The sequence below is a fragment of the Ixodes scapularis genome, unplaced genomic scaffold, assembly GCF_016920785.2.
Source record: "Ixodes scapularis isolate PalLabHiFi unplaced genomic scaffold, ASM1692078v2 PGA_scaffold12__126_contigs__length_90152505, whole genome shotgun sequence".
Classification (NCBI taxonomy): domain Eukaryota; kingdom Metazoa; phylum Arthropoda; class Arachnida; order Ixodida; family Ixodidae; genus Ixodes; species Ixodes scapularis.
Window position 1 is genome coordinate 25,536,025 of NW_024609838.1, and position 27,269 is coordinate 25,563,293.

Genomic DNA, 27,269 nt, shown 5'->3' on the forward strand with positions numbered 1-27,269 from the left:
TTGCAGCGCAGCAAGTTGGTAGAAAACGTTGGTTGACCGTTGCTTTTCAAATAAATTTTTTTTTTTTTTAATGTTGACGTTAGAAGCTGTGCTCTAGTGCACCCATCGGGATACCTAGAAGCAGGATTAATTACGTCGCTCGATCTATCTGCTCGCCGCGAACGGCCAAAAATGAAAGTTTGGAGACTTCACTTGTTGTCACGGGCAGATTGGCGTCTTCCGGACAGATACTTGTGAGCGGTGTTGCCGCCGCCGCCGGGCATGTTGAGGCTGGTCGGACTGCGTCCCTCCGCCTCGAAGGGTTCTGGCACGTTGCTTTGCATGTGCGCGTACAAGTTGACGTTGCTGGCACACCCGTACGCGTCGACGTTCTCGCTGACCTGGCCCGCGGGCGTCACGTCGTCGGATGGACTGTTCTTGTAGTTGTGCGTAATGTCTTCCAGGCGCGTCGGGCTGAACGCGACTTCGCTGGCTTCGTGCTTCTGCATGCGATCGTCGCCCGCGTCGGCGCTCCGTGACGACGTCATGCGGATCTTGGGACCGCATATCGAAGCCGTGGTGGACGCGCGAACGGCCGCGATTCTGGGCACCGAAAACATATTTCTTTTCTTGAGATCTGACGGGCGTAGCCTGGTTTCGTTATTGATCCTGGGGATCCTGGGTCATAGCAGACGACCTCGGGTGGATGCACTGCGGAAACGCTGTTGCGATGCGTTACGTAGAGGTACTACTGACGCTCTGCTGACGCTGGCTCCGCGTAGACTGCCGACGATGCTTCGCAGGTCGCCAAACTGGCTGCCGCTGCGGCCGTAGCGGTAGGCTGTAGCGGTAGGCTATAGCGACTTTTACTCGCCCATGCAAATATGACAGTGCTTTTCGCAACAACGAAACGGAAAACTACCTCAGCTGTTGGCCTTGGAGAGTTCCCGGGTGATACGGAAGCGGCAGCGTCATCAGCGTTATCACAAAAAAGAGGTCGCGTGCGCAACTGGGCTAAGTAAAATAAAAGTTGGTCTTCCGAACTGAGGAACCACAACGCAAATGAGATCTCGAACAAGATTGTGCATTCTGAAAATGGGACAAAAAAAAATAAAAAAGTTTTTACAAATGGGGGCTAGATAGCGCAAGCTACCGCCTCACTCGATTAGTCGAACTCGCTCTCCGAGTGAGTTTGCGTTTAATCCACGTATCTCGCATAATATATCGCCATCGCGGATCGTGCTAGTGGCGGGAGCAGCGGGAGCATAAACAGTAGCGGTGATCGCCGTGATACCAGTGATTCCTGCTCGGAGCCCTTTGTCAGGTGAGTTCTGCGATAATATAAGTCCTTCTACCATGCATATTTAGCTGTATCCGCTCGTTGGGCATCGAAGAAGTTTTGGTTTAGGAGCTGACTGGCAGGAGGACATCTAGCGTGGTCACGTGGCGCGTCTGTTTGAGTCTCGTCGCTTGCCACATTCGTTAGAGAACACTTCGTTTCATTTCAAATAACGCACGGGCTGACATGACCACGGCGTCGTGGGTTTTACAATACACTGCTCTTGTAGTTATGTACGTTTAGCCACATTCTTGGCGCGTAAATCGGTGTTCGTGGTGGAATGAGTAAAGCTATACGCACTAGCTGGAATCGCCCTGCAGGACAGTGCACAACGCTCCTCGGTCGTGCAGCGCGAAGTCGGTGGAACATCGAGGACAAACTACGCCGCGCCGGTGCACCTCGGCGAGCTCCACCATGCGTCACCTCGCGTTTTGTTCGTTTTTTTCTTGCGTAGGTCCGCGCGCGGTGCCCGTCTGCGGTCAATTTCTTCTGTTTTTGTTTCTTACTCGCGGATATGACGGTCCCACACAAATGAACATCGTGGACGTGAAGTTCCGATGGGGTCACGAAGCGGGTGACAATTCTACAGGTATATGTTGCCCATCATTCTTGGTTCAAGAAAGAGAAACCCCAGGTAATAACAGTACCTCGGTGTCATCGAAACACCTCGCGACGCGTTCCACGAAGTTCATACCTTTAGGGCGCTCCTTGCCACAGCAGCAATTGCCGGTAATCGCGGTGATGGTAAGAAGCTCGTTGTCTCGCTCTTAGAAGAGCTGAAAAATGCATCGAGTGCAGGTGCGAGGCGTGTTTGTTTTCGCAAGATCGCCATCTCGATAGACTGCGCGTCTGCTATTCCCCCCCATCTCCTCAATTCCCGCTCCTGGCCACAATGCCTGATGGGACTGCAGCCCGGCGCACCGTCGATTTTCTCGGTGTGCGTTGGGGCAACGAAAAGCCGCACCGGGAAGGTGGGCTCCGTTGGTTGAGGACGTGCAGTGCACACTGGTGCTTCGATAGAAGATGATGGGGCGAGCCTCGCTGCCTCGGTGCGCACTGGTGCGGATGAAAGAGGATGCTATAAGTTGTGCGCCTCGACCAGAGATGGCTATACGCACGACGAGAAACTACTGGTTCTCGTATAAAACCAACTGTCAAGACGAGATTTTCGAAGCTGTAGTGTAGCGTAGCATTCCAAGTTCAAACGCGGTAGCATGCGCACGTGGAATGGGATGCTTTGAACCGCGGTGATGCCGTATGCGGTGATGCCGTACGCGGCGATGTTCCTAATGACTATGCAGTGATACTGCCTGCGATGCCAACAGGAGAAGCCATGAATTGCAGCCTTGTGCTGCATGCTGATACCAGAGGGTGGCTTTACCGTGCTGAAGACTCTGTAGGGCATCTGAACCAGGTGGGAGTTCGGGAAGACGTAGCAGGACTTGGTGCGTTCCGAATGGGGCACGTCTGGCTGCTGAAGCTGCGCACCACTTCCGCCAAAGAGAAACTTCTGCGAGAGGGTACCATGCTGGTGAAGGGGCGACCATGCCTGTTCATTTATCCCGAAAAACGAGTGCTGAAGGTAAAAATCCACAGCGTGGAGTTCGACGTTTCTGCAGACCCCCTTTGACGGGCCTTCGAGCCATTCGGGGAGGTTAATGGCGTCACCCGCATTTTGGAGAATCGAGGGCCTGGCAGGTGTGGATTTCACTACCGTCATCGTACACATGGTGCTCCGTGAAAATTTAACACCGGAGTCCCTGCCGCATTAGCTCCGCTTTTACGGAAGCAGACTGCTGGTTGTTGTCCCCAGACGTGCACTGCTGTGCCTCTGCTGTCAATGCACGGGGCACATACGGTGCTACTGTAGAGTGCCAAGGTTCGAGGAGTGTTGATCCTTCGGGCATGAGGCCTCGGATTTCATACAGTCGTACGCTCGAGCTGCTGCCAGCAAGACCACCGACACCCAGGACAAAAACCTCGTAATGGATGAGGAAGAAGCTGAAGCGGCAATGACTCCAGCCGCGAGGATTTCTTCGGAAGACCCTCAGGCGTCCGGTGAGCAGCAACGCATGCCGTTAGCGATGCCTGAAGGCCAAGTCTCGGTTGTAGCATTGACGGCAAAAATCACTGTTGGTGAAAATGGGCCTAAAGCAAAGACTGCCAGTGAAATGACACCGGTTGCAAAGGACACGACAGACACACTGTATGCCAGAGATAGTACAGCAATGGACTTCGCGACTGAGGTGGTCAAGCGGCGGCTCAGCGACACGGAGCAGGGAACCGACCAGTCGCTTCAGCAGACTAAGAGTCCCTGGTTGGTAGTGACGAGCAAGAGAGGACGACGCGCTGACCGCAGTCTTTCTTCGTCTCTTCCCTGGTAGAGCGAGAGTGGAACACTTGGGTTAAATTGATTATAATGCATTTAAATGCAAAGGTGCAAGCGAGCTGGACAAGAATGATGAAAATAATTCCTGGAGAAGGGGAACAAGGCAAGGTTGGACAAAAAGGGCATATTTGTTCCCTGCCCTGGACCGTGAATTGTATCTTGTGGAAAAGGCCCGGATCAACGGAATATGTGTTTTTAGGTTTTTTGGACGCAGTGTTCTACTGGGATATACTGAAGTGAGCACTGAAAAAGGAACTTCCTTTAAAGGGCAACTCTGCTCAATTCCAAAAAATTTAGGCTTACATGCAATTCAAATTCCACAAAGCACTACTAAACAACTCTACGTTTTCGGATTTGCGAAATGTGGAATATTACTTGTGTAATCCTAATTTAAACATCAACTGATACCGAAACCGAAACTTTGGTTGCGTCAGGCAACATTGGTCTCAGGTCGTCAGAGTCATGGCCACGTCACGTCAAACCACGTGGTCTTGTGACGTTCGGGAGGGAGCGAGGGACAGGACACGCGACGCGGGCAGGTCGCTTCGCGTGGCGTGGACGGTGATGGCCCGGGGAAAGGGGAGAAGGGGAGCGGAGAAACAGACCGATAAGCGCGCTGGGCAGCGCAAACTAGTGCACCCGCGTTACGGTGATCACGTGAGCGCCCGGTCAGCCAACACCAGGAGGAGAAACTCATGACGTCGTCGTTCAATTTCGCTCTGAGAAGTAAAAACAAACAAAACGTGAGAATGACGTAGTGGCTCATCGTTGCCGCTCAAACGCTGTTGCATTGACTGCGCTGATGATTGCGCCTCACGTCGCACGCTAGAGTTGGCAGATTTCGGCGACTTGGCTTACTTGAAGGTTTGCTGGCCAGTTTATTAAATATATATAGGGCTCCGTGTTTTCGGAGTTTATTTTTCGTGAAATTCGGAGGGTGCTTTTTGGAGTTTATTGTTTAGCGAAAATTCTGTGTTTATCGGAGTTTATTTTTTGTAAATACCCAATCCTCCGAAATTCGAAGATTAATTTCGCAGTGTTTTTTATTAAAAAAATAATCAATATTAACCGGATGCAAACGTATGCCAGATAACAAATAAAACGCGCTCGTATCAATTAAGCTGCATTTGGGGTTGATGTCATTGGGAATACTAATTTGTCCCACGACAAAAGTCACACACAAGTGTGGCTTCGATAAACGTCGATACCTTAAAATAAATAAACTGCCGGAAATAGCCGCAAGGAAGCCCGTAGTCATCCCATCAAGCTATCTCGTGGCCGAGCGAGGTGGAGTGGTTAAGGATGTAGTAGAGAAGTTTCAACTGCCCCTTTTCCCTATTTCATACAATCACTATGGTCCATAGCTTTCACTGTTACCCCCAGAAACATACCCTCTCCTTTCTCTAAATCACAAATCCTACGGCCTAAACTGGAAACCAAAAGAGTGGCTTTTGTCGTCACACGAATGGTAAGATGACCTGCTTCCCTGAACCAACCTTGACGAGACAAGCTGTAAGACCCCCTTTTGACAATGGTCTGAGGCTTGAAAGATAATTATGATGTCATTTTCCCAGGACCATTGATCCTGTGCTGCTCAAATTGAAAACAAAAATAAAACTTTTTTTTTTGTTGCGGGGGGGGGGGGGGGGGGGGGGGTGGCATGGACACATAACAATTCGGAGTTTATCGGATAAATCGGAATTGACAAAAATTTTACCGGCGGGCGTTTTTCGGAGTTTTTCGGATTTATCTGAAAACACGGAGCCCTGAATGTATAAACGGAATTAGATTGCAATATTTGACGTGGGGTCTTCCTATATGATACTGAAGAGGGCTACATAGTTTTCTGAATATCAAAAATGAAGCCGAGTTGCCCTTTAGGCGTACACGGCATAAGTTTTCTGCCTGTTGCCCTAACCGACTGTACCGTATGATTTACTAATGGTTAATGGCTTACACAGTATCTGGAAGAGCCGGATGGCAGTGCGGCATGCTGATGTAGATGCTTTACCAGTGTGTAGTTATTTCACTCGGAGCATTAGTGAGATTAGAGAAGTGTATAAGGTTTTGGGAGATGGACCTGTTTGGTTGCCAATCCTAGACGGACTGGTCACATTAAGATCATGTTGATCAGTCTGCGTCAGTCGTAATTCAGCTTGCTCTTTACTATAAGTGTTTTTGAGAGTGAATTTTTTGTGAATGAATAATGTCTGGCAATAAAGAAGAAAAAAAGCTGTAGCATAGCATAGTGGTAACGTGTCTGCCTTATACGCAGTGGGCCCAGATTCAAACCCCAATGTAGTCTTACTTTTTTTTTTCTTGAGCATTTAGTTTTGTTAAAGGGATACTACAACGAAATTTCGGCGCTCATTTTTTGGTCTATATGTGTTCAAAAGAGCAGTATCACATGGAACATACCAATATCTTGTTAAAAAAGTCTCGAAAAGGAATTTTAAAACGAATTGAACGATTAGCAAAGAGCACCTGGTGGATGTCGCTAATGCCTCGTTTGTAATGCTCGTCTAGGAACCTTGACAGCTAGTGACGGAGGTTGTCTCGTCTCCGGCCACGACGAGAGAAGGGGGGAAGGAGGAACTCCCCTCTTTCCGAGAATGCCTTTTGTGTGTCGCTGAAGTCGCTATTGTCCCCCTAGAAGATTATAGAAGATTAACCCGTCACTCAAAATTCGTACAAAAGCAGCCGCTTCGGTGGCTGGAACGACTAGGCCACCCTCTCGGCGTCAGCCTCGCCGTAGCTTTGCTCGTCTTGACACGACCTACGTCACGGTTGCGTTGGATGTCACGTGCTCTAAGCTGGGCCTTCTCCGAGCGCTTGCCAGAGTGGGCCGTTTATAACGAAAAATACAGCCACCAGGATCAAAATACAAACGTGCGATTGTCATTTCCGGATATCGTGGATCATATTCAACCTATTTTTGAACACGACGGGAATATTTCAAATTTCGTTGAAGTATCCCTTTAAAGGCATTTTGGCAATTTTTACAATTTAACACAAAAAAAAAATGTTGACAAAATTTTGTTTGAGTAAATAGTATGGGACTTCCTTTCTGGAGGTGCTTGGGTGACAGCGGGGCTTGGGTTGCCGGCTGGACACCGCAAAGCGGCGTGTACAGGGGGGGGGGCGGCAAGTGGATTAATAGTTTTGTAATTAGCTGCCCCATACTGTCGCCGCGAAGCAGCGCAAACGCAGGCGGGGTGTGGGTTAATACGCTTCCGACTGATACACACGCCGTCTGAAAAGGGTGACCCAAATGGCACAAGCTCTCTGCGTCGTGCGTACAGCCGCTCTGGTCGAATAGTGAATTAACCTTGTGCGACATTTCATTATTGGTCATCTCGTTCACAGTGCGCATGTTTATGTGATGCAGCGAGCGGTCCGTACCACCGAAACGTCTTCGGCGTAAACAGCGATACGCACCCGAGTCCGTTGTGCTCCTGCATGTGTATGGGAAGAAACCCTCATTCATGCAAGTGACAGGCAGAAATGCCAACACCGATCAACCTCACTTAGCGACAGCGGTTGTCAGAAGACATGCTGTTTTTCGGTTTGTTCAACCTGGTCAGTGGCGTAGCCAGGAGTTTCTTGGGGGGTAAGGGGGGCTGCGATGTTCATGACTTGGAGGGGGAGAGGGTCGGGTCAAAATGCATGGGCTTGATTTTAGGGGGGTAGTGATAGTTGTGGGGGGGGGAAGCCCCATAAGCTTCCCTTGTGGCTGCGCCACTGCACATGGTTGACATGATGCAGGTGTGCAGACACAAAAACTATTCTTGTAGTGGAGGGATCTTGGCATTCAAGTACACACAAACCACTGAAGTTGGAATGTCTCCAAACACTTGGTTTGTATCACAATACAGACTCCAGAAAGACGAAAAGAAAATACAGCGAAGGATGTGTGTGGTTTCTGTGATGAAACAACTAGCTATTTTGTTTCGTAGCGGGACGTTTCTTGTGCACTGACTGCAATTAAATGAATATTGTTATTATTATGTTTGTCATCAATTCGCAGGACCCTCGATATTGATGTGAGCAAGCACACATAATTAAAGTTTCATTCGTGTTTGTTTCTTGAAAGTTTTCTTCAGATCTGGAGGAGCTGCGGATCCAGATTGTTTAGGAGTGTCATGTAGAAGTGAATTATCAAAAGAAAAGTTTTTCAAGAGAATCAAGTTTGCCTTAGGCTTCTAATCTTAAAAACCACTGAAAAGGAAAGAAAAATTTTTTTTAACGGTTTAGTTGGAACACGCGTGTCAAAAAATAAATGCGCGAAAAAAAAAAAATTTTTAGAGCAATATTGAGGGCACGAGATTTATTTCAAACTCTGCGTGGCAAAGTCCATGTTGTCAGGGAATGGTCTACACTCTTTCCACTTCAACGAGATGGTCATACACTTTCCACCTCAATGTGATGGCCAAGCCAATCCACCTCTCCTCCACGTGCCCAAAATGACAAGATAGAAAACAAGTACAAAGGAGGCAACTACCAACTACATAGCGTCTCGCGCCGTCAATACAGCTCTTAAAAAAAAAAAAAAGAAAAAGATGGCTTTAAATTTATTTTCTGACAATCATGTCCCAACCAAACTTAAAAAAAAAAAAAAAAATTTTTTTTTTTTTTTTTAGTGGTTTTTTAAAGCACACAATGACGGAGTCAAAATATCTCAAGTTTGGATGTTAATGCCAGCGACCTATAGAGCGCTGAAAGTTTAGCCCAAATTTGCAGGTAGAAATAAAAAAAAAATAATACTACATAAACAAACGCAGCAGAACGTACCACTTGCTTTAAAGACATTTGCGTGTGGGACGTCTTGGCTGCTGCCTTGATTAGGCTCGTGGAGGAAGCACATGTGGTTAAGGTTGCTGAAGATGCTTTTGCGTGCATACTGCGCACGCATGCACATGCTTCCATGCGTGACACTCCAACCAGGATACCATGGTTGCGTGCCTATTGTAGAATACCGTGCATCCGCCCATTCCACATTAAGTGCCCATAGCCAAATTTCTAAGATACGAAGCAATATGCACAGTACATTTCTGTGTGAAATTGATGACCGGACAAGCGTCCATCCCCCATGTTTTCGCGATTATCTCTGAATTTTGAGTTGCCACTTGCCCGGTATTTTACGATACCTATACTATAGTCGCTGACAAGGTGAGAAAGGCAGGGAGGAGCTTCAGTTTTTCCTCCTCCAGAGAATAGCTCTCTGCCTTTGACAATGCTTTGGCGTCTTGTGCTTCTCGAGCGTGCACGGTCAGTCAAAGAATGGTGGAAGGCACAGAGCACATGCTGGAGGCCAGACGTTTGAAAGAAATGCCCTACCGTTTTCCTTTTGTCAGTGACTGTAGCGTAGGACAGGGTTCTGTGCAAATTTTAAAAAAAAATTGGGTTGTGTGTGTGTTTATACAGCCTAGAACTTGGTCTGCCTCACAGGGGCGACGAGTCTCCCAGCTGTAGATGAGAAATTTAGCCAGTGCGGTACAGCCGCTAACCTGGGGTCTTTAACGTGCATCACGCAGTAGTGATACACGACCGCACGCCGGTACGATGCTCATCCAGATCGAAACGGGCAGGGGTGGGGCTCGAACCCAGGATCCCTGGGTTCTGCAGCGCGAGCTTTCGCTCCACGTGCTCCGAGCTGGTGTGCGCTAGACCACTCGGCCACCGATCCCCCCATGTGCAAATTTAAAAGAAGTGAAAAGTGAGCTCAAGGAGTCTAATCGTTTCTTGTCAACATTTGCAGCAGCAATGGATGTCAAAATGCCACTGGAGGACGACGATCTTGAAAGCCCCTTGAGGCCCCTGGTGCTGAAAAACGAACTGAAACTGGGGTGAGTTGTTTGGATCGCCTTTTCCCTCGTTAGCCCCATTGGTCGCGGAATGTTTCTAGAGTATGGCATTCAGACGAGCTTGACGTTTCGTGGCAATCAAGGGTCGGGTGACCCGATGTCTCAGTTTTTACTAATATATTTGTTCGTGAACATTCCGCTAACCACAGGGGCCAAAACGGGGGGGTCAGTCATTGGCTGGCACAATCCAGTGATATGCATGATCATCGAAAAATGCGAACTTGTCTTAGAATTGACGGTGGCATCTGTCAACCTTTATACATTTTTCAACATTGATGACATTTGTCGTTGACTCTTGCAGAGCACCGAGCTTGCCCCAATACACCGCAAATCTTGGTCTTCCTCAAAACTAAGTTACCTCGCTGCTACTGACGACATAATGAGACTTGTTCCCGACAGCGGTTCTGTTGCCAGCACGGGATCTCGTGAAATCGAACTTGCAGTGTTGAGCTATCTCGCAATAGCTCAAGTTGCAAAGAGAAAAAAAAAAAAAAGAACAGGCGGTGAGAGGAGAAATTACAGCCCTAAATCAACACTAAATTCAACTATAATTAGAGCGTTGATTCAGTGTTGCACCGCATGTGTGAACCGGACTTAAAGGGGTACTCCGCCGATTTCTTCATGGTCCCCGATTTGCTTGAAATTTTGCTAAACTCGCCAAACAACATCGCCAAAATAGTATCCCAAATATTAGGTCAAAATATTTTTTTTTCACGAAGTTATTGAATTTACAATTTTGGTCCTCACCGTGTTTTTCAAACTGAAAGTCTCTACTGGCAACAATGAAAAAGTGACGTCATTGGAAGTGCAGGGGTTCACTCTTTGGACTGTAGAATTTGTTCCCAACTGATTTGAAGCAGTTTCATGGTGTCAAATGAATGCCTTGGAAGCTCGCTCCAGTCCCCGCGCTCCAGCACGGAACAAATAATTGGCATATTCTATTTTTTAGACTGCTCGCCCGACTGGCAAGCTGAACTTCCACTGACGTCACGGCCCTGAAAAGGGCGGGTATATTTGAATGTCTGTTTTTGCATCATTTTCATTTGCCGATTTCGCAATAACTATTATGAATTTCACGATATTAAATAGCATTCCAGAACGGGTAAAGGCCTGGGAGTCAGAAAATATAGTTAGTTGAGGTAGCTCAAAAATCGGCGGAGTACCCCTTTAAAGGGGTGGTAAATACTGCTTAGAATTATTCCTCCACTTTCATACCCTACGAAACAAGTGTTAGTTTTTCTAATAATAATAACTGAGTGTGTGGATATTTAGACAGCGTGTAGTTGGTTAGCCATTTCAAAGTTGCGACGAGTCACTCGCTGTAGATGAGAAATTTAGCCAGTGCAGTACAACTGCTAGCCTGCGGTCTTTAGCATGCACCATGCAGTATGTTAGTTTTTCTCTCCGCACAATGGCAGTCACAGAAAAAAAAAGTAGTAGAGAAAAGCGAGCGGTGTTCACCCCTGAACTCGCAGCTAGAGCAAGGTGCCGTGGGGTCTGGTGCCGCTTGTGTGCCGCCGACGTTCATTATAGCCACGCACTGGGGTTGGCCAAGCACAGTGCATACGACAAGTTCCACACGTTGTTCGGGTTCGGCCATTCCCGTCATCGCGGCGATCGGACACGAGCCACTACCCGGGTGCTCGTTGGGGCATCGATTCGTCACGAACCCGACTCGAATGCTTGCGCAGCCCTGCTTCCATTCTCCGAGAAACGTTTGGATACCGTCGCCGTGGGGCAGTCGCCACAACAACCTCATCGCTGCGATCCCTACGACCACATCGTGGAGTCTTGCGAAGAAGAGACCAAAATGAAGAAGTTTTTTTACCGCTGCAGCAGTTCGTGGCTCGTCCCTTAGTTTCGCTACGGCATGAGCGTAAATGAAAAAGTTTCCCTGCTAAATATGGTGGAAAAATTAATGTCATGGGACCTATTCAGGTTCTTCGTTAAATTTACCAGAAAAATGCATTGCGACCTTATATTCATTTATTCATCACTAACGTCATAGTCACATCATCGACTCAGCAGCGCAGCTGCCGCCATTTGAATGCATCAGATGCTGATAGTCGCGCAATTTTTACAGCGGAGCTGTTAAAGGGACACTGACAGGGTATCTATGCTCGCCGAGGTTTTTAGTTGTACGTGACATATGAGAGCTCAACTACCCAGAACAGAATTTCCGGCTCGAAATTCGGTTTCTTTCCACCCGAAAACCGCCGATCAAGAATTGGCCGGTTCGAGTCTCGTTCACTCTCTTTTTCGCGGTCACGGGCCGTTTTCTAAGGTATCGATGCGACCACCAAATTTAATCAAAGTTGTGGGTCACTGAAGGCACACACTCAATATTAAAAATAGAAAAAAATATGAAACCCATTTTTTGTGGCTTCTAAAAAGCTGTAAATACGTTGATTGAAAAAAAAAAGTTCCTCAGACAACCGGAAGCATTCTGTGCGTTCGTCGTTTCGCGTATCGTGGGACTCGCGGGGACGGCGATGGCAGCGGACGACGGGCGTGGGACCTCTATTTCAGAACTGTCGTTCGCGGTACCGGCGAATTCTGTCTACCGTTAAAAGAGAAATTTGGGACTGATCAAAAGAATTGGTATTCATCCCGTACGACACGCCCGGCCACCAAGCCGATTTGCACGAAGACGTCGCCGAGCCGTCGCTCCCTTCTCGTGGCTGATGAAGACAACGCTCGCGCAAACGTCAAGCACGACGTGTCTACTTCGAGTTGAATATGCACGCGTACGATTTCTTTACTAGGTGCGAATGTCCCCAAAGCGTGGTGCTTCCCGACTTCGACCCGGGAGTGCTTTTGCTAGAGAAAAATCGACAGCAAACTTTCCAACTTACAGTTTACCGGCTAAATTATTGCTAAGGAAAGAGATCCACCAGAAACGGGATGCCCCAGTAGCTCAGTGGGAAAGACGTCCGCTTTACACGCGGTAGGATCGGGTTCGATCCCCCGTGATTTTTTTTTTTTTTCAAACATTTTTTGATGTTTACACATCTTTTTCTTTTTTTTTACAATCATCACTGAAGAAACCAAAAAAAAAAAATAACAAACAAATGTTGCGGACGATACTTCGCTGAATTAAACGGTATGGGATTTCCGTTTTGACACCTGCGAACTCAATGTAATCACTTTCCACAAAATGCAAGGAGCATATAAATCAGGTAGCGTCCGCTTTCCGAGGTGCCCGTAAATGTTCTACAGGAATTGCGGCCAGCCATTGGTCCCGATCCCGTTGATCTTTCGGAAACTCTGTCGCACAATGCCACTTTTTTTCGGATGCAGGGCATGCGAGCCAGCTCTTCACGCAACATCTTGGGTTTATTCTTTTCGGAGCCGATCATGGAAATTCACCACGGGCACTCACTACTCATCTCCAACTCCTCAATGTACAAAACAACTCATCTTGGAGTACAGAACAACGAGCGGAACAAACATAACTGCAAAAGAATCGCACGGCAAGCAGTTCCCGCACGCCGCATCGCACGCCGCATGTCGTGTCGTCTGCTACCGGAGAGGCGAAAAAAAAACAAAAACGCACGGTCGGGTGTAGCCACGTGACTTCCACCAGTCACTCTCTTCTCTCCACTTCTCCGACCTCCGTCGGGTTTCGGTTCCGGTTTCGAGCAGTTGCATCTTTTTGCTTTATTAAAGAAATACGCTACTCTGTTGCAAAATATTAATTGGGTAGTCCTCCGACACCATAATAAAGCGCCTGGCAAAAAATAAAAAAAATTTTTGGGGGGGTGTCAGTGTCCCTTTAAGGGCTAGTTTCCCTAGTATCGTGTCCGTAAACAAACAAATGTCAACTCAAACTCCAGACAGCTACCACCATCTATGAGCGATGGTTGCCGCCGTTGCTCGTAGATGGCGGCAGGGATGGGCAAAATACATGCAAAAAGGTATCGAAATACAAATACAAAATACTTCGTCAAAAATGTATTTAATTACAAATCTAATTACATTTCCAAAAAAGCATTTAAGTACAAGATACAAATACAACACAATGTATTTGGTCTCCTCCAAATACTTTTCCAAATACATTCCTTGAAATTTGCGTCAGCGACTTCAGGGCACCTGCAACGGGTTTCTGGGTATCTCATTTTAATTTTGCATCGCACACTCGGGAGTTAGTGTGCGAGGCTCTAGTAACGTAATAGAAATATAATTTTAAAGAAAATGTAATCAGCTTGAACGTAATAGGTGAAAAAAGTACAGAGCTTCAAGCAGCTTTTTTTGTCAATTACATTTTGGTATAGACCAGCAAACCGAGACGACCAAGACGCGCAGCACTAGCTAAAGAATGTTTTATTGTTGCAACTCTCACCAGTTACGAAAATCTGGACGACTCGCTGATTTAGAATGTTCCAGGCAAAAATATAGATGGAAATCAGGCTGGAAAGCATCACAAGTTGTCACAGGCACTTATTTAGCCAGTCTGCCTGTGAACGTCGGTTTCGTCACTATTCTTGCCCTGGACTAGCACCGTAATCACAAAGTCACTAAACGCTTGTGCTTGATTGAGAGACACTGCATTCGGCGCAGAACGTAGTTTTCTTCCTGCTCTGGACAGTGACAATAATTTTGAGGGATATATTTTCGCCCACAAAATTGTATTTAATTACAATTGTATTTTAAATACCCATGTTTTAGTATTTAAATACACACATCAAACATGTTGCCCAATTTGTAATTAAATACAAATGCAAAATACACAAATTATTTGAAATACGTATTTCAAATACTTGTATTTGAAATACTGCCTATCGCTGGATGGCGGCAACCTTTCCAGCCTTTCCACTCTGGTTTTCACCAGAGTGGAAAGGCTGAATTTCTCTAGGTGTCGTCCTTGAAATGGTTCTAGAAGTCGTCCTCGAGGTCGTCCTAGATGTCGTCATAGAAGTCGTCATTGAGGTCGTCCTAGACATCTTCGAGGTCATCGTAAAAGGTGTCCTTAAAGTTGTCCTAAAAGTTATTCTTGAGGTTGTCCAAGAAGTCTCCCTTGAGGTCGTCCTAGATGTCGTCCTCTAGGCATAGTCCTAAACGTCGTAAAGATAACAGCTTTGCTGGTCTTCCATCTTCATGTGAAGTGGGAGGGCTCTACAGTTTTATTTGTCCGCGAAATTAAACCGTGACAAAGAGGCTCTTTGGTCAGCATCACTGCATGCAAGTATCGTTGGGTTACGCCGTAATCACCGACAAGTGACAACAGCAGGGCGTCTCTTTAAGCCGCCGTACCTCAGCCGCATGTGCACTTTAGACGCTCTCAAGACGCAGAAGCATCACCTCGGGAAGCTTGCGCCGGAGCCAGGACGACCGAAACTCCTCCCCGTCGGTCTTAATCTGTCAGCGACTATAGTGCCACTAACCTTGTATGAAGTGAGAGACATTCCGACCCAACGTCGCGGCACAGCTGGGCTTCCTTTCTGTTTCCCCCCTCCCCCCACCGCAGGAGCGTCACCGATGGCGCCGTCTTCGAGTTTGAGCCCCTGGAAAATGATGTGATGGCGCAGGAAGAGGAGGCCGCTAGCCGGGCGGACAAGGACTACTTTGACAGTGCCCGCTTCATGAACGACCTGCGCCTGCAGTTCCTTGGAGGGGAGCAGAAGGAGGGCGACCCGGTGGACGACGTCAGCATGCCCTTCGAGCGCATGGCCAAGACCATGGAGGCCCTGACCGAGGACCGGGGCGTGCTCAAAAAGGCAAGTCGAGCTCTCTCCTTCCGTCGGTCTTGACTCAAATGCGAAGGGCGTACTCGTTCATTCGTTTGTTTGCACACTTTCCAGCACATGAGTACCGTAATATCCCGAGTCATCGCCCATCCCCGAGCCATCGCCCACCCCGTTTTTTGGGCCAATATCGATTTCCGAAAAAACACCGAGTCATCGCCCACCCCTTCAAATACCCCAGCGCGGACTCTGCGATCCGCGAACACTCATCCTACCCGAATGACGCGGCCGCGGACCTTACAGTTGGAGGACGTCCGTGACAAAGTAAAACGAAGGAGGGAAAGACACTTCTTTTTGTTTACGCATTACCTCCGTGAGCGACCCCAAAGTGGTCGTGTATCCGTGCGAAAAGAAGCCGATGGAGATAACAAAATAAGAGTTTGTTAACGTAACCGCGGAGTGTTAGGTCAAAGTCTGTCTCCTCCGAAGTAAGGTCACCGCGAACCCGCTCCTTCTTCCCGCCCGTCGCGACCGCTGTTGTGCAATATTTTAGGCAAAGCCAAAGCGTAAATAAAGCTTTGCTGGAACGTCCTACACAGACGTTTGCAGAGAGTCCCAACCGTGCATTGATAGCCCGCCTTGCACGGACGCACGTATGTACGCACCAAACAAGAAAGTTGCACAAGAGCTTGCAATTGACAAGGCGCCCGACTTGGCCCGACGCCAAAGTATTTGCCAACGCGACCGCCGGCTTTCCCGCTTTCCCAGCATTGCTCTTGGTCGCTTCTTTGGTCCGCTCGCTCGCTCGCTCGTTGCGCCTGGTCGGTTTCTCTATTTTCTTGTAGACTTTTCTTTCTTCTTTTTTTTTTTTTTACTAACTAGGAGAACATAATGGTGACATTCTTTCACGGAACAAACGTTCGTGCTATATGCAGATCGGCGGTGTTTCTAGCGCGTATGCAAGCAACGGACTTCGCTATAGTAAAACATTCTTTCGTGAGCATTTTTTTCTATAAAACAATGAAACTAAATCGAGTTTTGAGTTTGATGTATCTCTTGTGCATCAGCGCTAGATACGCAGAGAAAAATAGGCGGTTTTTTCCGCTTTTTTTTTCAAGTGTTTGTGCTCACCCACCGAGAAATGGCCCACCCCACTTTTTTAACGAATTTCAGGCGGTTGGGGGGTGGGCGATGACTCGGGATATTACGGTAGAAGTTTCTTTGTTGTTTTTGTTGTTTTCTGGATTTCTGTCGGTGCATCTTGTACAGTGGTGTAACTTGTGTGCATTTTCTTTTTAATGAATACGAACCGTGAGGCCTGGTTTGCAGAGTTCCGTTTGAGTGCTACCGACAACGTTGTGCTTCCTTAGAATTGTTTTAGGCCGTGTATAATTTTTTTCTTTTGCAACATTTAGATGTAATGAAATATTAATGCAACGATTGAGTTTTTAATAGTACTAGTCTACTCCGTTATTCCTGGGTTTTGGTGTATATTTTTATCGGCGGGGGTGGGGGGGGGAAGGTTAAGGCAGGGTTCATTCTGAAATTCCTTGTGTAGCAAGTTGCAGACTTTCTCTAAGGCTCACTTCAGATGGCAATTTTCCCAGCAATTTCGGTGTTGCTGGCGGGTTGTTCCCTAGCTTTCCCTAGTGCAATACGAATTGCTCGGACTGCATCCGGCTCGAAACGGACGAGCAACTCGGACAACCCGGAGGCATTTGAAACGGCAGAAGCCAATCGGGGGTGCAATATTTTTCACGTTGCACCCTGTGTCGGTGATGATGGCAACTAAAAACCTGCTTCTGACTTGAAATTGGTCATTTTTGGAGAATTAATCATTTAAGAAAGACAAGTTGGTATTCTTTATGACACTTAAAAGTAGAAAAACATGTCTATAGTGCTTGACTATGCGTCTAAATAGTGCAGAAAAAATCAAATATAATGACAACGATGGCAAATCGCATCAATTGGTTGCTGCATGTGAGCGCAGGCATTGTGACGTCAAGTTGCTGGGAGAAATTGCCCCGTCTGGAGCTAAATCGACACCACTTAGAATAATCAAGGCCTGCGAACATTCTCCTCTTCCTCCCTGGAACGTCATCACAGTCAGACGGTGCCAATTCAGCGGCTGGACCCGATAACGAGAATTTCTTGAAGTGTTGATTGGACGCGGGGCTCGGCCGAACGCCGACACAGCACTCGTGTCCAATCTGTGTCTTTGCTCTCTCTTGCCGTGATGACATCAAAAGTTTTATTGCACAAGCTTTGATTATTCTAGGTGGCGGTGAGTGAACGGTATGTCATGCACGCGGTTGCGAAGCCGCCGGTCGTGCGCGTTCCGACACTCTCTCCAATTGTTCCGAGAATTGGTGCAAAGAATGTCCAGGGTGCTGACTTTTTTTTTATTTTACGATTTATATCTGATAGCTGTCGAGGTTCCAGTTGATCAGGTTTGCACTTCTCGCATTCACACGTTTCATTCTTGTGATCCAATGCTAAAGCTGTTGACATTACAGACCACTTAAAAGCACGGCACACGGCAAGACATTGAACGTTTGCGTCAGAGAAGCGCGGCAGACGCCCGGCTTTCCGGGCGAGCGTCAAACATCCGGTGGCTTCATGCGCGGCGTGGCTCGAATCGCGGCTAAGCACCATCCGGCCCCCTATGGTGGGGACCGGTGTAGCAAGGTGCAAGAACTATCTCTGACGCCGACAACGTTCTGCAGGTGCTGCATCCGGGTGTGGGCGCAGTGGTGCCGAGCGACAGCTGCGTCACCTTCCACTACAGCGCCTACCTCGAGATGAGCGATGAACCGTTTGATTCCACGCGGATGCGCAACCGACCACACCGTAGCCTGTAAGTGCACGGCTGTAGCTTTTGAAAGCAGCAGCTTTACATGGGTCTCCTGCAATGGCCTTTCTTGCTCGTGTTGGTGTCGATCACACCTTAGCAAGGCCATGGGAGACAGTGTCAGCAGTGAAGAGCAACTGTTGATTTGAAGTCGTAGCGGGGTCATGTATGCACCGTGACATTTAAGAGAAAGTGATGCAGTGCCCCAAGAGAAGTGCATAGATGAAGAAAAAGAGAAGTCCCTTGTGGATTCACAATTCATTCGTTCTGGAGAAAGGGCAGCTCATTGAAAACCCTATAAAATTGTCGCATGTCGCACCTTTGAGGCATTTGACGGTGCAATCATACTGGCGTGCAGCCAGCACGATTGGTTCATGGACTGTTCAGTTGCTTCAGTTAGTATTGTCTGGTACAGCTCTGTGCTGTCCAAGATGCCACTTCCCATGGTTGCTGTTTTAGGAGCATTGGTTTCTTAACATTGTCTGGGATAGCTCTCTACGATCCACAATGACTGCTTTCCAGGGTTGCCACTCCAGGAGCATTGGTTTGTCATCATTGTCTGGGATATCTCTCGATCATTCGCAGTGACTGTTTTAGGGGCGAAGCTCCTTAGGAGCTAGCCATGTCCATATGGGTTGGGTGCACGTGCTCCTGCTCGTGAGCTCACATGCTCACGAGCACGTGAGCACGTGCTCTTGTGTTCGTGTAGGGCAAAAAAAAACAACCGCATCTCCACATGGTGAATGATGTTGATTTGGGGGGAAACTCTGGTTGTGCTTGTCTGCGTAGACGAGCCGCAGCATGCCGAGCCTTTCGTTCATTTTCATCCATGTCAGAAAGAGAATGTGTGATATGGATTGTGGTTATATACGCATTTGAGCATTTGACCGCAGCGTGACATGGATGAAAACGAATGAAAGGCTCGGCATGCTGCGGCTCACCGTCTACGCAGACAAGCACCACCAGAGCTTTGCCCCAATCAACATCATTCACCACGTGGAGTTGCATTTTTTTTTTTTTTTTCTCAGTGTTGGCACACCAGGAGCATTGGTTTGCCAGCGTTGTCTGGTGGGATACTTCTAGGCCATCCATGGCTGGATGGATGGATGCTAACGACAGTGCTCTTTATAACGGGCAATAGCTTGCGCCACCTAGCCAAGAAAAAAAAAAAGGTTTGCTTGAACATATTTATTTAATGAGGCCGCTGGTTGTAGGCAGCAAGCAACGGGCACCTTGCTGGGCCTTCCGACCCACATTGCTTGGCCTTCCCACCGACTTGAGTTGCTGCTGAAGTCGGAATTGTCGTGGCTTCCAGAACCTGTGAATCGAGTGCTTCCTGTCGTTTCCTGCTTGAAGCTGGGAAGCGCGTGAAGAACACGTTGAAGTATGGCTTGCGGGTCTCCACGGTGAAGTATCTGGGCGGTGTCGGAGGCCATGAGGGTATCGTGGGATTCCATCGTAACTTATACACAACTTCCAATCATTTCACTTGGCATATTCTAATTCGTTTTTATGTTTCATCCTACATACGTTTTGCGTGATGGCTAGAACAAAATGCTCTTAGCGAACAGTTTCTGCTGCTACGCACTAAAGCACACAACCAAAACGAAGCGGAGAAAATGCCTGGCCTCGTCACGAATTGTCACTACGTCGTCATCGAGCGATCGCAGCGCACCAATTGGTCTCGCTCGGAGCTAATAGCTCTGTGCCATCCCATGGATGGATGGATGGATGAGTAATAATGGCTATACCCTTTGTAACGCGCAGCAGCTTGTGCCACTTAGCCTAGCAACTCTGGGGAGCAGCCCAAGGTGGCTGCTCCTCGCGGTGCTGCTCCAGGAGCATTGGTTGCCTTCCAGGCTTTGCGACGTGATGGTTCTGGGCCTGGCCAAGGCCCTGATGACGATGCGGAAAGGGGAGCGTGCCCGGGTCCTGGTGCAGCCCGAGTACGCCTTCGGGAAGATGGGCTGCGCCCCCCGCATCCCCGGCAACGCCACCATCCTGTACGAGGTGGAGCTGCTCCACTTTGTGGACGCCGAGGATGCCCTGGAGTTGGAGGGCATCAGCGTGGACGGCGGGCCCATGCCCTTTCCCAAGCTGCTCGAGGTGAGGCCGCGTTGTATATGATTGGCAGTTTTTCACTAAGTTCAATGACCGTCGAATAAAGCTTTTTTCTGTCCTTTTTTGCGCAGCTGTGCACCGCCAAACACAAGACGGGCAATAGCTTCTGCGAGCGCAAGGAGTTCCAAAACGCCCTCAAGTGCTACTCGTCTGCCCTGCACCGCCTCGAGAACGCCCGGACCAAAGACACGGGGGAGGAAAAGCAGCAGCAGCAGCTGTTGCTCAAGCTCTTCTGCAACGCCTCGTTGTGCTGCGTGCACACGGGCAGGGGCAGCATGGCAGTGGCGTATGCCAAGAAAGCACTGCTCATCGACTCAAACAACGTGAAGGCGCTGTACCGCTGCGGAGTCGGCCTCAAGATGCAGGGTTGCTTCGACGAGGCTGAGGGCAAGCTGCGGCGGGCACACAAGCTAGACCCAAACTCGCAGGCCATCGTCCGCGAGCTGAAGGAGCTCGACAGCATCAAGCGGCAGCTGCGGGAGACGGAGACCAACATGTGCAGGCAAGTGTGTTGTCGGGGAAAGAACTGAAAATGACATGGGCCTTTGAAGAGACGGCATAAATTGGTTTCTTGATACTGTAAACGACATATTTTTTGCGAGGACCTAATTTTCGCGAATTTTGCAATTAGCCGACAATTCGCGAAAAATGGGTCCCGCGAACAAATCCGGTAAAATGTAAATACATTGGAATCTCTATTGAGATCGAACTGCGCCGCAAAAATTAGAACCCGCGAATTATTCCAAAAACTTCAGCCCTGATCTAAATCGAGAAATATTGTGCCCGCGAAAATTAAGTCGTTCACAGTATACCTTACTCTGATTTGCTGCGGACAAACGAATGCAGGCGAGGTCGTTGTTGGAAAAAAGATGTAAATACAGGGTGGATCTGATGGCGCATTGGTCCTTTGAAGTTTCTTAGCGTGTCGCACTCCGATTTGCTACAAATGTGTAGGACACATGCAAAGGAAAGGAACATTTCTTGTAACAGCCTCTACAGGAAAAGGATGCCATAAAATAAATTTACATCGAAGAAAAAGAAAAATTTAGAGCTAAATTTAAGGCACAGAACAATCTTGTAGTGCGCCCGCGGGAGCCGCCACAGGTCACATGGTACACCCGTGTGTTGTTTCGCCGCACCGCCACCGCCGCCGGAGCCGTTCAGTGCCGCCACTGAAGTCCCCAGAACCCCCACGTCGCCACCACACGCTGGACGTGGCCCACCGCCGGTTGAACACGTTTCTCCACGCCGCCGTCGTCAATTTCTGACCGGCGCACAGGTCTATCACGTGGTGCTTGCACTCTTTCAGGAGCTTCCTTTGAGCTCTAAAAGTTACTTATTAAGCTTTGTTCTTTTGTTGTACTCCAAGTGAAGATTAAAAAGTAAATATTAGAGACTATAGGAAGATCCCGAAAGAGTGCAAGCACCACGTGACTATAGCGGCCACTTTTCCGCAAGTTCCTGCGGGCGCCCTACTACAAATTCGTTTCGCTCCGTAAATATAGCCTTGAAAACTCTTTTTCCGTTGTAAATTCGTTTTATGGCATCCTTTTTCTGTCCAGGCTGTTTAGAAAAAACATTTTTTTTCCTTTGCATGTGTCTTTTAAAGACACTTTGTAGCAAATCGGAGTGTGACACGTCAAGAAACTGATTTACGCCGTCCCTTCAAGGGATTAATGCGCCATCAGAACCACCCTGTATTTACATTTCTTTTTTTCCTTTGCATGTGTCCTTTAACTCTTTCCTGATCACGGGAAAAGTAGCGATTTTCAAAGGATCCGTGCAAATGCTTTTATTTTCCTAGCTAATTTTCACATGGAGCTTTATGACACATCAAAATGTGGCCAATTAGTTGTTCTTTCAAACAGAGGTTGGTATAATCTGGGAAAAAGATTTAAAAATTTTATTTCTTGAAAATGCAACGTATCTGCGGAAGCTATAAGTGCCGAAACTTCTACACCTACGGTATGTCAAATTAAACGACAAAAAAAAGAAAAATTCTGAATAAACCAAATGTTCCCCACACCCACGGCTATTACTTCTGAAAGTTAATGTACTCTAACTGACGTTGCATATTTTTGGTTTGTCGGAGAGTTTTCTTCCGTAACACAAGTGCTTTTCAACAAAGGGATGCCTATATATTGGTGAAGCACAGATAGTACTCCTAGCATTGCCAACAGAATGCTTTCTTAGTGTTCCACCTTGGTTTTGTCATAGCCTTGATTGCAGTTCCTTCACAGTTAGCATTTTTCTCCGCCTTGTTGGGAACGTAAAACATGCACGTTGGCTCATGACAGCATTGGAAATTACAGTGCATCATTTAAAGTGTCCCCGTAGCTCTTAAGGTCTAAAAAATATGCCACAAAACAGTTGAATTATGTACATAATGGCATCTTTGTTACAAAGACTGATGCAAGCAGTTAGCCATGTTAGAGAAGTGCAACCACTATTACGAGTACTATTTCTGACAGACCCTGAGCTTGTGATAAAGCCCTAACCTACATTGAAACCGAAACTACAGTTCTTCAGCTATCCACCAGATTATGGATCCTAATTCTCCACCCTAAGCATAATTTCTCGACGGCGCTTGGAAACCATCGATCACCATCGACAGGAATGGGTTAAATTTGGAATTTATTATCTGAAAGTTTCGATATGTGAACTCGCCTGAGATAAAAAAAAAAAAAAAAAAGTACTTTTTTTTTTTTTTTTTTTATTAAAAAACATCCTGCAAAGCCTTTTTTCAAAAATTTTTTTAGATATCATTGAGTGTCGTTGTGGCGTTTATTGACACAAAGATGGTTGGAAGGATGATGAAATAAAATTGGTTTGCATTTTGGCCCCTTTATTTTGTGGGAATAAATGTCACACTCCACCACCACCTCATTTGATGGTTTCACACAAATCGGGTATAACAAAAAGGTTTGTCTTCCTTTGTCATTATTTACTGGGGTAAACTCGTACTTGTATATTTTTACCGAAAACATGCACCAGAGAAGCGCACCTGTGTACTTCATTACATCACAACCCGTGTGAAACCGATTTGTGAGGTCCCTGCAAAGGGCCAATGTTCCATTGGGTCTGCCCTGTACGTACGTAGGGCACTGCATTTTCGATTTAAATAAAGACAAATCTATCCGACAGTGAACTGTCCTCTTGCACAAGATGTTAGTGTGAGAGCTCGACTTGATTTAACATTGTAAGCGAAGTACAGAGTAGGTCTACAGTCGAACCCGGATATATTGAATTCAGAGGGGATCATAAAATAGTTTGATATGTCAATAATTTGATATACAAAAATATGCTAACTTAATAAGCTCCAGTTGAAATTTCCGCACGCCTGCTAATACTGAAAGCCGCAACAAACGCGACCTTACCAAAAAGGGCCTCTAAGAGCCGCTAAATACATTAGAGCTTAGTTGGTGAAGATCACAAACACCGCCGCGTTTACGCGATGGTATTTGGGATCGTTTACGCCTGGGGGGGGGGGGGGGGTCGACTATTACACAGTGCCCCACACAGTGCCGGCAACAAAACACAAAAATAATTTTACAAAATGAAAGACCGGAAGGAGCCGCATAAAAAAATAAACTCTTGATCCATAGAATAAAGTTAAGCACGCAGCAAAAAAGACACCTCACTAAATTCAGGCAGCAAAATAAGAAAGGCAGAAAAAAAACTGACAAAGCAATAACGGCGAAAGAAAAAGGTAAACAAAGATAAGGCGTTCAAAGTGTGATTGCTCCACGGTTGTTGTCAACACACTCAACTTGACGAAGACCTTTTTTTTTTTTTTTTTCTCGCCTTTTTTTATTTTGGGGCTAAGGAGTCGTGCAGCAACAGCAGTGTTCAGGGAAAGAGCACACGCTACCATCTTAATAGCGGGCACTCCCTGCCCTCGCTACATGTGCGCGTGCCCTTCCCCCTGACTTTGCCATCCTCCACTTTTTCTTTTTTACGGTTGCTTTTTTTCTTTTTTACAACTTCTTTTTCGCTGCGCTGCGTATCTGCGTATTCCCGTGCGCGTATGCTGGCTTGATATAACCAGGCTTGACTGTATAATTTTGCATTTTGTAAAGGTCTGTTGCGCGAGTTTCGCCAAAGAAGGGATTTTCCCGAGTAATTTCGACTCGATGCTGCAGAATAATAAGTGAACATTCCCCAAAACGGAACTCGAGGCTTCTTAGTTGTGCGACAGGTCGTCTCATTAAGAATGGCAGTGACGTGTGTCGGCATGCGTACCGTTGCAGACGAATGTTCAACTATGCAAACAACGACAAGGCGGCAGAGGCGATGAAGGCCCTGAGCTTGAACAGCGGCGTCTCCAAGGAAATGCAAACCACCATCAATGAAAGTCTTCGGAAACTGAAGAGTGGCACCGCAGGAAGCTCCCTACCATTCACCACCGGCTTCACGGATTCTCACTACGACTATGTGCGCTCAGTGTGCCAGGACTTGGGGCTGGGGTGCGAGGACTTGCTTACGGGGGGTGTGAGAGCTTTCATCAGGGACACAGAGTAGGCGCCTTCAACGGGCAACCTTTTTTGTTTTGTTTTTCTGTTTCAACAAACTAAGAGATAGAATGCGAGCCCAGTTTGTTTGAATATACTGTCTTCATCGTTAGTTAGGGATACCCATTTGTTGCGAGTGTGCTTCTGCGTTTCTAACGTGACATTGTTTGTAATCGTCGATCGATTGGCACTGTGTTCACTGCTGAGCAGGGTCCGTTGACATGAGAAAAAACTTGTTACTGCGTCGTCTTGTTCGTTCAGCCAACTTTCTTAAAGTAAAGAGAAATGTGATACAACTCTTCTTTTTTTTTTTTCTTTTTGAGGCTACCACAAAGTTTGGTTCTAGCCATGACTGGCGGAAGGTACCGGTAGTTGTGTGTGCGTGTGTCTGCACACTTTGTTCTGGCAAGTTGTCTGTTTGAGTTGCTTCATTCATCTTTTCGCAAGAACAGTTGTGCAACCTTTTCTCTTTTTTTTTTTTTTTGTAGCTGTTGCAGTCTGCTGGTGGTTAGGCTAGCTACTAGTTTCATAACGTTTCGAGATGTTTCTTACTCGCATTACCTTTGATCTTGCTTCATCTTCTGCCAAATGGGTGTAGGTTCTGAGCAAGTCGTTCAATGCCTGGGTCAAATTAGTTTTTAGTTCGAAACAGGTTTTGTGTTTGGTTTCACTAGTTTCATTTCAGCAACCGAGGTTTCTGCAAATAGTCTGAATTTTGTTTTTGTGAGTTTTTTTTATTATATTTTAACATTTTTTTGCTCTATCTGTTGTGTCCTACAAACATCAGTGCAAATCAGGCCATGGCTCAGCTTGAGTTGTATACCTGGCTATCCATTCATTGCACTATGTATGGTAGTTGATTATTCCCCAATACAAATGTGACTCTTCTGAGCTGCCAAGTGTTTTTGTGTGATTGTGTGTCAACTGGACTTTGATGCACAAAAGTATGTATTTGTAAGTTAATACCTTTAATTTTCAGTATGGTTATGAATGAGATTTCAGTTTTAAAACATGTTTCTAAAATAAATTTGTTCGCAACAATTATACTTCGCAATAAATAAGCTTGCAAGTAAAATGTACCTCCATAAAAAAAAAACATAATTGCCCTTGGATATAAGTGCAGAGATCCAAATTCTCAAAATTGATTTTCTTATTTTTTTTTTTTTTTTTTTTACGCTTTTACAAAATATTGGAAGTTGGCAATTCAAGCTGGGACACCACTCTTTTGGAGTTGCCATCGCACACTCTTTGGATGTAACGGATTATGAGCCCTCCATTGAGAACATCGGCAGGCAACAAGGGCACAGTGAAACAGCTGATGTGGCTTGCCTAAGTCAGTTTGGAACAAGATATCTCACAAGCTCTCCACCTAAAGATTTGGCCATCTAAACGGACAGGACATCAATAGCATGGTAGTGAACCAACCATGGTCAGGGAAGCTGAACTCAGCGGTACTACTTGCACTGGAGCATGTGGCCCCCACGCGAGGCCCGGAACAAGTCGAGATGTCCGACTCTAAGGAGAACACTAAAGCTTGCGGGTCAATCACGTTCAAGAGCCGCATAATCAAGAAAATCAAGCAGCTGGACAAGTCCTTTACAAGGCAGGCCAGACTGACGCTGCCGACACCACCAAGTAGATCCCTAAAAATTGGGGCATCTGAGGGAGCGCGAGTTAGCAGATGCAACTTCCAGGGAGCTTTTCTCTTCCCCGTATAGCCAGCAGCCTGGGACTACAACTGCCGACAGCCTAGAAGGGTAAGCATGCAGTCCAGCATCAATCCCCTGGAGACCGACATTGAGGAGGCAGCAATACTGGCAATTTTCCAATATTGCTCTGCCATGTCATGTTGGAGGAAGAGGACCTGGCTTTGGAAGATGGCCCCCAATGTCTGCCTTGGGAGAATTGTTTACCCCCTCACCCCTACACGCAAAGTAAAGCTTAAGCAAGCCAAGGCTTGCAGCACCGCTCTTCCCAGGAGCAATTGATCTCTGCAAACATCTGCGTGCAGCGACATAGCCAGGGGTTAGGCTTATGGGGCCGACCCTATAATATATACCTGCATTTTGAACCCTCTCTACCCACCCCAAGTCGTGGATATCCAAACCACCTCAGCTGCCCTGCCGCTTAAAAAGCACCAAAGTGTATAGATAACCCCTAGTTTCGCCCAAAAAGACACTTTAAAGTTGTAAAATGCTGCTTAAACCATGGTGAAAGGTTCGGCTGGACTACACCCGACAGCTGCATGGGCTAGACACTTCGAAGATGGCGAACATGGTGCCCATTGCCAGCGTACCTAGCGAGAACTTGTAAGTGTGAATATTTTTTCAAGTGACAACCCTAGATCCTGTTGGCTTCATTAAGCTGCGGTGACATTGATTGAGCTTTTAGAGCATCATTTTTGTGCCCAATCTGGCTCACTTTTTACCCACCATTCCATAAAGCGTGTGCCATCCCCTTCCTGTCCGCTTTTCTTTCCTCGAGTGTCCCTCAAACGGCACTGGTTCTTCGGAAGGAGGCGGACTGGTTCA

The 27,269-nt window shown here is 47.1% G+C and overlaps 2 protein-coding genes across 3 annotated transcripts; one reads left to right on the forward strand and one right to left on the reverse strand.

The window, feature by feature from the left end:
• Nucleotides 1-43: 43 nt before the first annotated feature.
• Nucleotides 44-853, reverse strand: LOC8036886. The gene has a single exon (XM_002412065.5). The coding sequence runs from the start codon at nt 597-599 to the stop codon at nt 189-191; it is 411 nt and encodes a 136-aa protein (XP_002412110.3). The 5' UTR covers nt 600-853; the 3' UTR covers nt 44-188.
• Nucleotides 854-984: 131 nt separating this feature from the next.
• LOC8036885 (inactive peptidyl-prolyl cis-trans isomerase FKBP6) lies at nt 985-25,782 on the forward strand. 2 transcript variants are annotated; one of them, XM_040217028.2, is made up of 7 exons: nt 985-1,303; nt 9,469-9,553; nt 15,039-15,288; nt 17,982-18,112; nt 19,966-20,212; nt 20,299-20,729; nt 24,478-25,782. In XM_040217028.2, exons 2-7 carry the CDS (start codon nt 9,471-9,473, stop codon nt 24,746-24,748), a joined length of 1,413 nt encoding a protein of 470 aa, XP_040072962.1. In that variant the 5' UTR covers nt 985-1,303; nt 9,469-9,470; the 3' UTR covers nt 24,749-25,782. The 2 variants fall into 2 exon arrangements, with proteins under 2 accessions (XP_040072962.1, XP_040072961.1); XM_040217027.2 differs by having other exon boundaries at nt 1,039-1,303; nt 9,466-9,553.
• The last annotated feature ends 1,487 nt before the right edge of the window (nt 25,783-27,269 follow it).

What these genes read in the sequence shown, in the direction of transcription:
- LOC8036885 (XM_040217028.2), top strand. Translation starts at nt 9,471, where the DNA reads ATGGATGTCAAAATGCCACTGGAGGACGACGATCTTGAAAGCCCCTTG. An exon ending in AACCGACCACACCGTAGCCT is followed by an intron (nt 18,113 to 19,965) that starts GTAAGTGCACGG and finishes GTTGCCTTCCAG; the next exon opens with GCTTTGCGACGTGATGGTTC. An exon ending in CCTTTCCCAAGCTGCTCGAG is followed by an intron (nt 20,213 to 20,298) that starts GTGAGGCCGCGT and finishes TTTTTTGCGCAG; the next exon opens with CTGTGCACCGCCAAACACAA.
- LOC8036886 (XM_002412065.5), bottom strand. Translation starts at nt 599, where the DNA reads ATGTTTTCGGTGCCCAGAATCGCGGCCGTTCGCGCGTCCACCACGGCT.